Raw genomic sequence first — 10,880 nt, forward strand, 5'->3', positions numbered from 1 at the left:
AGGCTCCAACTAACTTCACATACATGGGCACAATTATTTAGTTCCTCCCTTCACACTGTGTCACTTGCCTCTAGCCTCAGGACTTCCCAGTTAACATCGAAGTACAGGACCCTACTTGGCTTCCAATATCCAAAACCTGGAAGCATAGGAGAATTAATTTCTCGTGATATGAATACTTTGACCAGTGGGAGATGGGAACCAGTACATAAGATCGTTGCTCTTTCTTTCCTTAGGCAGACTGTCTTGTGATGCAGTTTATGTGGCTTCTTGGAGGACTGGCCCATGGGATCAGATAATTGACTTCGCAGCAGTCCATTCAGTATGCAATCTTTCTGGAAACTGGATCGTCACTCTGTATTAAGAGCCTTAAACTATATCCCTTATCTTTAACCTGGTAAATTCACTCCCAGGACTATCCCAAAGAAATAATCAGAGATGAAGTTAAAGACTTACATATAAAAATATTTGTTAAATATGATTTTTTAATACAGAAAAATTCTCAGCAACCTCCATGATGAGCAATGACTAAATAAATTATTCTAAATCATAGAATGCCATCATTAAAAAAGGATGATTATGACAATACTTAGTGTCAGGGAGCAATGTAATGCTAAGTGGACTGCAAGGTATAAAACTGCATATACAGTAGAAACTTATTAAGAAAGAAACAGAACAGATGCTTACAATAGTTATCCCTGCATGGTGAGATTAAAGAGGATTGCTATTTTCTTCTTTATTTCTGTTTTCCAAATTTTGTACAATGAGCATTTCCAAGTTTTATAATGAGAAAGAATCCTTGATATTTTAGCCTAGAAAAAATTTATTTTATTTTCTTAAGAATCAAGTTCAGGTTTCCTTAAGAGATGGAAATTGGTGCTTTTGTTGAGATTACATCCAGCTGTAAGTCATGGAGCACGTAAAGTGGTTTAAAAAGTAGATTAGACTTAGATAGTTACTACTTTGGTCAGAGTCCTTATCTCTGTGATTATCTTGTGTTCTCTTCATGGTCATAAGTCTCTTCATGGTTATAAGAAGGCTGCTGCTGCTCCTGCCAACAGATCCATGTGAAGGCAGGAAGTGTTCTGGTGGCAATTTTTAAAGCGATCCCAAAATCTTTGACATTCCTCCCTTGAGAGATGGGAGTCTGTGTGCTAGATTCCTCCTGAATCTAGGCAGACTTATGGTTACTTAGACCAGTAGAGTATGGTGGAAGTGGTGTTTCGTGACTTCTGAGGCAGAGTCCACATGGCTCTTTTAGAATGTTCACTCTCCAGAAATTCCTTCTTGGGATGCTTCTTCTCAGAAACAGTTGCTATGCTGTGAGTAGGCCAAGCCACAGGGAGAGTTCAGAGGCTATGTGTAGATGTTCCAACTGACAGTGCCAACTGAGCCCATCCTTTGATTTATCCTAGCTCAGGTGCCAGACATGTAAGTGAAGAAGCCTCTGTCCAGTTCAGGAGCCACTGGCTACATGTGGTTATTTAAATTTACATTTAATTAAAACTCAATAAAATAAACTTCAGTTCCTCAGTCACACTGGCCATTTGTCAAATGCTCAATAGCAACATGTGGCTAATGAATGTCTTCTTGAACAGCACAGATCTAGCATGTTTCCATCATTGGAGAAAGTTCTACTAGATAAATCTGCTCCAGATGATTCTTCAGTGTTGAGTTTTCTCAGCTGAAGTTCCAGGCGTTGTGGAGCAGAGCTAACCCACCCATCCCCCTATGCCTTGTCTGAATTCCTGACCTCCAGGATCCAAGAGCATAATAAAATGAGTGCTTTATGCCACTAAGTTTGGGATAGTGTGTTATGCAACACTAGTTCTTGGAACAAGGTCCTTTGATGAGCAAAGCAAAGCTTGCTCAGAAGCCATCCTGCCAATATGTCTTATTGGCAGAACAGTGTCACAATGCCACTCCTATACAATGAAAGCTAGGAAAATATGTATTTAGCTCTTATAGGCGCTTCAGTCATGAAGACAAGGGGAAGGGGATGGGGCGTGGGAAATAGGTGAGCTAACAACAGTGTCTGCTACAATTGGCATATATCTATATCTATAAGTATTCTTTATAAATATAAATATAAACATAAACAAATAGAAATAGAAATATATAAAGATATCCAGAATTGCAGGATCATGTATCTATTTTATAAAATAGAATTTTTTATATGTACTGCAATTCTATTTTAGTAAGCAGAGCTTTGTAATGACAGATGCAATCTACTCTTTAAATTTATGTATCATTATAATAGAGCCCTTTCAATTTTTCTTAACTTAGTATACAATAAATGAAATCTAGAATTCATATATTTGAAGTACTCTAATAACACTAGCTCAGAGAGATTTTAGTATTTTTTGTACTTAGGATGTTGTGAACACTGTATCACTCCTAGAATCTGCAGCTAAAATCTCTGGTTGAGATTAAAATCATCCTTGGCTAATGAAAAGAAATTTCAAGACTTGGTTTGGATTTTTGCTCATCAAGATAATAGGGAGTGAGCAAGTTTTAAGGAGAGACACTCTCCTATCAGACCAAGTTGCTTCAGTGAAATTGCCTGTTCCAAAGATAAATGGGTTTGTTTAATGTATCTAGTTATCTTTTAATTACGAAGCCTGTGTTCCTGTCTCTATTGGAGAATTTATGGTCCTCTTCTACTAACCTATATGAGAAGCCACAGGAAACCACACTGAGGTTTACTCAGTCATAAGTGTGTGCCTTCTTTCGAGAAATGCTTAGAAAAGAATTGGTTTACTTGGTTTTTAATAACTCAATGATTAGTTTGCAATTTTTCCTTACTTTAAAATGTGCATGCTATGGTTTATGTTGCATGACTATCTAAAAGAAATAAATAACAATAACAATAAGAACAACATTACATTTGGATATTGCCTAATTTTCAAATAATGGTAAAAGGTTGATTCCCTGAAAATGAAATGAGCCTTAGCAAATACACATCATGTGATGGTGATTCTCCTGTAATGATGTCTCAGTTTGTAAGGAAATAAAATGAGAATTAGAAAGTTTAGGATGTATCTGTTTCAGAAATTGAGATGGGGTATGTGTTTTTACATGTGAATAAGGTAAATAATTCAGGGTCCTTTCAAGTACTGTAATTTCCAATGATATTAGAACTTATTCATTTACCAAACAATCATCCCCTTTTAGTGTAAGGCACCACTCTAGGACTTGTGTGGAATGCAAAGATGTGAAAGGCAAGGGCTATGATTTCTGGTGACTATCACTTGTCAGAGAGAAATATCTGTTGATTGTGATACCACATAGGGCCGAATATCAAATTCTTTTTTTTTTTCTCTCTATAAACCTAAATAATCATTTAGCAGCCCTGCACAATTCCAAAGAAAATGTTAAATAGTAGTAAGCCACATGAGGGGTCTTCTAAAATGTAAAACTTGGATAAAAGGAATTTTATGCCTTGTGACTGGCAATGTTGGAAGGCTAAGAATCTGGTTTCCCTTTTTTTGCAATCTCTGTTTGAAAAAGGACTACATTCTTTGCTTTAAGGACACTTAGTTTTAAATGTGGAATTTTTGATTAAAAGAGATTTTAGATATTATTTAATCCAATCGTTTTTATAGTTGAAACAACTGAAAATGATAGAAACAGGTGAAATTCAGATCTCCCAATACCTGCTCTTTGGGACTTTTCTCTAGTATGCCATGGGGTCTCAGTGTGTGTGTGTGTGTGTGTGTGTGTGTGTGTGTGTGTGGTGTATGTATTTATATTTGGTTTGAAATCCTCTCACACCCTGGCACTGAGCAGCAATAACTCATACATTTTTTGACATCTAAATTTCTGATTTAAAAATTCTATTTACTGCCATTCATATTTAATCAGTACCTATCAGATGACTGATCTCAAATTTTAAACTTAGAATTATAGATCCCAGGGGGCATTCAGAAAAGAGAATTTGTGCCTTCTCTTTAGAGAATTCTTGAAAAGTATAGATAAGCTTTACAAAATTACAGTTCATCTATCTTTAGTTAGACATTTTAATCTCAGACAAGCCTAATATGCTCCTCTAATTATAGTGATATATTTCCCAAATTACTAATCAAGACACATGGCCCGACACATGGTGGTGGAATTCTGGATATTTGGTACAGTAATATTACTTGCTTAATGGTAAGAAAATAAACTCTGGAGCACATGAAAAATCAAGTGGTTTTCTTGATAAGCTAATCCCAAAATATCCTACCTAGTTTCTTTCAATTTCTGTGCTAAACTAATTATAAAATTAAAAATACCTCATTTTTAATATAGAATTAATGTTCATCAAAGAAAACGGCCAAAAAATACAAATGAGCAAAAGAAGAAAACAGTGAACGAATAATATATTATACAATTGTTTGAAGCAAAGGGTGTTTTATTTTTAAATGCTTCCATTTTTTTTTTCACAATCAAATCCCACTTTTCCTTGTTTACAACTAAAAATCCCAAACGAGAAAAAATCAGAATTTAAAGTCATTGAGTAAAACGTCTACTTTTTAAAAAACGCTGCCTGAAATCTGTACGACAAACATGAAATCGGTCACCTGACCACTCCCACCTTCAGCTCATTCCACGCACCTATCTTCCCTCCCCATTTCACACAGATTGGGGCTTTAGAAATATCCCTATTCAATTAGGTTTTTCTAAAAGGGGAGGTGGGATGGCAGAAGGGCTCGTGAGTCGGGGCAGAGAAAAAGGCTACAATCAGATCTTGCGTCCAATAAAGCGCAAAGCCTCTAGGCCTAACACCTAAAGCGGGTTTGTGCCCAAGCCGGTCTACACGGTCGACTTCGCAGACACCCCACTCCTCGGTGAGTTGCACTTTAACTTCCTTATAATAGGTTGAGAGTGCAGGCCCCACAGTTCTGAGGGAAAGGCGGCGCCGCAACTAGTGTTTTTCCTGGAATCGCTCCGGCGAGCAAGGGAGAGAGGGGAAGGTTAGCCGATGGGCGTTTCATTCATTGCTCCTCTTTCTTCCCCTCCCACCCTTCCCTCCCCCTAGACTTTCTCTCGCCTTTTCCCAGTGCGAGTTTGACGTCGGTCTCCAGGATACCAGACAGCCAATCACCAGGTTGCTAGGGGAGAAGCGTAGCCAATCAGGCGTCGTTGCTACCTCTGAGTAATATTTTTAGCGGAGAGGGACGCTAGGTTCCACTCCCAGTGTTAACTTCGTGTATATCTCTGCGGCAGGTTGTGAAAAAGGGCGCTTGCCCGTCCCCCGTGAGTCCCTCTCTCTCCCCCCTCCCTATTTACCCAGACATAGTTCATTCGAAAATTATCTTAAACTCACATTACAGGAAGGCACTGTGTGTATTATGTGTATTTATATTTTGAAGTAGGCATATGAAATACACGCACGTATATATAGGTATATATATACCCGTATGTATATTTAGTACATATATACACTAGATACGTTCGCAATTTGGCATGGAGGTTTGGGTTGGGACATTTGGAATAAAATGTAATTCTCCCTAGTCTCACGCCACCCCTACGTTCGAGTTGCTGCGGGGGAGGTCTGATGTGGAATGCCGAGGCAGTTAAACTGTCACCTGGGCGGGAGGTGTGGCCAGGTGGTCTCCCTTCCCCACCCCCAGCCTGACACGGCAGCTTTGGGTTCTGTAGTTGCCACTCTCTGGATGGCAGTTAGCCTAGGCCCCTGAGGTGATTAATATTCAATTAATTGGGTGCACGAGTCCCTGTCACAGTTCTCCCTTTCTCTAGACTCTCCTAGATGCTCATTCACGAGTGGGATTTTCCTCGGCCACAGTCCCACTCGGGTAGGGCACTTTCTGTAAACTCTCCCCTCTCTCTCGGGGACATGGACTCCCCTCCCTGTTCTCCCCTGCCGTTTCACCTGCTTCGCTCCCCTCCCCCCTTTTCCCCGGCGCTCTCCTCCTAAACCGAGAGCCAGCCGCCCCACCCCCACCCGTCATCCTTACTGGCATGTCTTTCCCCCAATCCCTTTCCAACTTTTCTCTTAATTCCGCCCATAGTGACTCCAGGTCGTCGGTTCATTGGCCATCTGGAGCCCGAGGGACGTGGTCTGGCCCACTCGGGCCCTCCGCCGCCCGTCAGGACCTGGGCTGGAGGGACTTGGCCAATGGCGTCGGGGGGCCGGGCAGGAGCGGAGCCAGCCAGCGAGGCTCTGGCGAGCGGATGGGAGGGAGGGGAGTGGTTACTCCGCCGCGAGCTGTGTGACGCGGCCGGGCGCGCGCGCACCCCTAGGGGAGGGGATGGGGGCGGGGAAGAGGCTATAAAACGAAGGCGGGGCGCGCGCCGCAGCAGAAGGAGCGAAGCTCTGGCCCGGCGTGGAGTGGTCGCATTGCGGGGACGCTGGGCCGGGCACCGGGCTGTGTGGGGAAGTGAGCGCGCTCGCCTGACCCGTCCCCGCCACCCCGAGTCAGAGGGGGCGAGCTCCTGAAGCCAGCGCCCAGGGCCCTGTCCTCCGCGCCCTCCGCCCCGCCGCGTCGTGGTGCACTTCAACCAGCTCGCCGCTGCCGAGGCTCCCGTGCCCCCGCCCTGCCACCCCGTCTCCCCCACCCAGCGGCGGGGTCTGTGGTGGAAGCAGCCCCGGAGCAGCCCGTAAGTATCTAGGGACGGCGGGCGGGGTCAGAAGGAGCAGCGCGGCGTCGAGCCCTTGCCCTCGGGGACGGCGGCGTCGCGGCCCCTGCCGTCCGGCCCGAGGCGGCTCCGAGGGGCCCCGGCGCGCCCGGGAGCTGGAGGCAGAACCGGCCGGCGCTTCGGGCCCGGCGGTAGTGATCCGGGAAGGGCGGCCGGGGGAGAGCTGACAGGGATCGGGGGTTGGGGCGCCCGGGAGGAGCGGCGAGCTCGAGGCGAACGCTGGGGTCCGCGGGGCTGGTGGCTGCCGTGGCCGAAAATGGTGCTGGGGAACCGGTGTTCCCGGGTCTCTGGCCGGGTCCCAGGAGCCGCGGGGCGGGGGGCGGGGAGCGGCGGCGGGTCAGGTTACGGCGGGGGGGAGGGGAGCGGCTGACCCCGGGCGGCCGGCGCCCCGACCTGCCGGGTGCCGGGCCCCAAGTGGTTGCTGTTCTATTTCTCCTGCCTTCCTACTCTCCCCTCCCCCCTTTCTCCGAGGAGACTTGTACTCTCTTCCTCCTCCTCCCCATCCTCCTCCTCCTCCTCTTGCTGCTGTTGCTGTAGCGCTCGGTCTCCGAGAGCTGTGAGCAGAAATCTAATGAGACCCGGCTGGCTGTTTATGTAATTCTTCACACTCTTGTCTTAAGGCGTTCCTTTAAAACTACCTTCCGCCGAGCCTGAATTTCGCTCGCCTGCACCTTCAAGCAATTTGGCTTAATCAGCTGCCTTCGCCGGCTCTCAGGCTTTTGGCGTGGAAACTGTAGTTTGGGGGCAGCCAGGGAGTCTTTTCCCTTTGTCACCACGAACATGGAAAATGGAACAGATGGATGAATACCAGCTTGATTTTTAAATGTCCTTTTAAATCAACCTCAGTACAAATCTCCTTTGCAAATATCTTCTGTTTGCCCTTGATCTTTTCTTATCCCCACCCAGTGCTGATCCAGCAAACGTTTAAAGGTCGACCTTATCGTACTTGACTCTCCGGCTGTTCTCTTATCGTGAGGGAGGGAGGTGGTTTTGAAAATGAGAATAAAACTCAGAAACCCTGCCCATTAAACAGAATAATCAATAGAGTTTTGAAATGAATTGTTGCTTTTGTTATTCTCGCTCCCGGAGAGGTATTTTCAGATTTAGAAAAACACATTGAAAAGAAAAAGCACAAAGAAGCTCAATTGTATGCCTTTAGTATATTTCATACCTCAACTGTATAGGGTAATTTGGTTCGTAATTATCATTCACTAGTATGGCAATGCATTTAGTATTTAGTACCTTTAATTTTAGCCTAGTGTAGTTTAGAAATCAAAATAGTTTCCCTAATTTCTCAAATTTCTAAATGTTTAACATTAAAGCAGATTAAGCAGTATATAGTATATATCTAAAATGAACTAAAATAGAGAATTCACTTCTAAGTTGGTGAATAAGAATATGACCAACTTCTAAAACTGGCATATATCTGTGGAGGTGCATGGATGGGTATGCTGAGTATAGTTTTCATTAAATATTCTTGGGAGAACCGAGGGAATAAAAAGAATACACTACATATTCCAGAGATAGTTTCCTTCTCAGAACTCTATTCAGAAACACAAATAATAGGGTTAAAAATATCGTTTTAACTGGAAATCCTGTTGTCCAGTGAGATTTTAAACTTAAATAATAAACGATTTTCCATTCTATGTTTCTTTATTTTGTGTTGACTATATTTTTCAGATTTTCTAGCCTGTTAGACTTTTTCAAAAGTGAAATTATTCTGGGGGTAACAAAAGGTTGTGGGACTTGACATCTATCTTATTTGTACATGTTTGCTTTTGTTTTGTTTTTTTTCTTTAAGGAACAAGACCACTCAAGGTGAAGGATAATCTACTAATACCAGCACTTTGAATGAAAATTTGTTTCTCTGCCACAAACTGAACACTTTTTTTTTTCAGTGTGTGTGTGGGGGAGTTGAAACACAAATCTAGCGTTGTGGTTTGCAGCTATGCAGCTTGAAATCCAAGTAGCACTAAATTTTATTATTTCATATTTGTACAATAAGCTTCCCAGGAGACGTGTCAACATTTTTGGTGAAGAGCTTGAGAGACTTCTTAAGAAGAAATATGAAGGGCACTGGTATCCTGAAAAGCCATACAAAGGATCAGGGTTTAGATGTATACACGTAGGGGAGAAAGTGGACCCAGTGATTGAACAAGCATCCAAAGAGAGTGGTTTGGACATTGACGATGTTCGAGGCAATCTGCCGCAGGATCTTAGTGTTTGGATCGACCCTTTTGAGGTTTCCTACCAAATTGGTGAAAAGGGACCAGTGAAGGTGCTTTATGTGGATGATAATAATGAAAATGGATGTGAGTTGGATAAAGAGATCAAAAACAGCTTTAACCCAGAGGCCCAGGTTTTTATGCCCATAAGTGACCCAGCCTCATCAGTGTCCAGCTCTCCATCGCCTCCCTTTGGTCACTCTGCTGCTGTAAGCCCTACCTTCATGCCCAGGTCCACTCAGCCTTTAACCTTTACCACTGCCACTTTTGCTGCCACCAAGTTCGGCTCTACCAAAATGAAGAATAGTGGCCGCAGCAACAAGGTTGCACGTACTTCTCCTATCAACCTCGGCTTGAATGTGAATGACCTCTTGAAGCAGAAAGCCATCTCTTCCTCAATGCACTCTCTGTATGGGCTTGGCCTAGGTAGCCAGCAGCAGCCTCAGCAACAGCAGCAGCCATCTCAGCCACCGCCGCCGCCGCCACCACCCCAGCAGCAGCAACAGCAGAAAACTTCTGCTCTTTCTCCTAATGCCAAGGAATTTATTTTTCCTAATATGCAGGGTCAAGGTAGTAGTACCAATGGAATGTTCCCAGGTGATAGTCCCCTTAACCTCAGCCCTCTCCAGTACAGTAATGCCTTTGATGTGTTTGCTGCCTACGGAGGCCTCAACGAGAAGTCTTTTGTAGATGGCTTGAATTTTAGTTTAAATAACATGCAGTATTCTAACCAGCAATTCCAGCCTGTTATGGCTAACTAAAAAAAGAAAAAATGTATTGTACATGCTCCCGCCCGAGGGGGAATTTTTTCACCTCCTTGAGATTTTTTTTTTTTTTAAGCTTATAGTAAAGGTACATTCAAGCTTGGTTACAAAAATAAAACATGCATCATTTTTCATTTGCCGACCAAGCACAAAGTTATTTTATACTGACTGTATATTTTAAAGTATACTCTCAGATATGGCCTCTTACAGTATTTAAGATATAGCAAGGACATGGCTGATTTTTTTTTTATATAAAAAATTGGCACTAATAAGTGGGTTTATTGGTCTTTTCTAATTGTATAATTTAATTTAGTACAAAGTTTGTAAAATATCAGAGGATATATATATATTGTTTCTACGACATGGTATTGCATTTATATCTTTTTACTACAGTGATCTGTGACAGCAGCAGCTTCATGTTGTATTTTTTTTACTGAAATTGTAAGATATCCATCTTAAAGACATCAACTATTCTAAAAATTGTGTACAGGATATTCCTTTAGTGGTGGAATTAAAATGTACGAATATTTGCTTTTACAAAAAAATGTATTTTCTGTTAAAGGTTTAAAGATTTTTGCTATATATTATGGAAGAAAATGTAATCGTAAATATTAATTTTGTACCTATATTGTGCAATACTTGAAAAAAAATGGTATAAAAGTATTTTGAGTCAGTGTCTTACATGTTAAGAGGGACTGAAATAGTTTATTAAGTTTGTATTAAAATTCTTTAAAATTAAAAATGCTTTCTGTGGTCTTTTTTTTTTTTTAAGCCTTTGCCAAAAATCTACCTCTGAAGTTATTATGTTGTAAATTCTAATGATGCAGAAAGGTCTGACTCATCGAATCACAAAGAAATAATGGAAAACAGTTGCTTTACCCATGCACCAGATAGTAGTGTGCCACATAAAAGGTTGTCCTATCAAATACATAGCCTGACTAATGCTTGGGGCAGCTTTATTTTTTTTTAGCAACTCTCTTCAGTCCACATTTGTCTCACTGTGATAGGGATAGTATGTTAAGGCTAGTCAACCCTATTTTACAGCAAGTTTTAAAATATGTCATGCTAACATCTCAGGTGATAAAATGAAATTCACTCATGTAATATAAGAGGATTTATTTGAAATGAATATGGAGAGAGACCACTGGATCAGTTTTCTGTTTCTGTGTGGGAGATGAACAGCTCAAAATGTGCTTGGTCAAAGAAGCTGACCTAACAATTTAAAAAGATTGAGGTCTGTTTACCAATCCTT

General features: G+C 42.3%; 1 protein-coding gene across 1 annotated transcript; it reads left to right on the forward strand.

The window, feature by feature from the left end:
* The first annotated feature begins 6,304 nt into the window (after nucleotides 1-6,304).
* TOB1 (transducer of ERBB2, 1) lies at nucleotides 6,305-10,370 on the forward strand. The gene is made up of 2 exons (XM_016133744.2): nucleotides 6,305-6,600; nucleotides 8,441-10,370. The coding sequence occupies exon 2, from the start codon at nucleotides 8,588-8,590 to the stop codon at nucleotides 9,623-9,625; it is 1,038 nt and encodes a 345-aa protein (XP_015989230.1). The 5' UTR covers nucleotides 6,305-6,600; nucleotides 8,441-8,587; the 3' UTR covers nucleotides 9,626-10,370.
* The last annotated feature ends 510 nt before the right edge of the window (nucleotides 10,371-10,880 follow it).

This window comes from Rousettus aegyptiacus, unplaced genomic scaffold (assembly GCF_014176215.1).
Source record: "Rousettus aegyptiacus isolate mRouAeg1 unplaced genomic scaffold, mRouAeg1.p scaffold_m13_p_6, whole genome shotgun sequence".
Lineage (NCBI taxonomy): Eukaryota > Metazoa > Chordata > Mammalia > Chiroptera > Pteropodidae > Rousettus > Rousettus aegyptiacus.

Excerpts from the sequence above, each read along its gene's own strand:
- TOB1 (XM_016133744.2), top strand. The coding sequence starts at position 8,588 with ATGCAGCTTGAAATCCAAGTAGCACTAAATTTTATTATTTCATATTTG.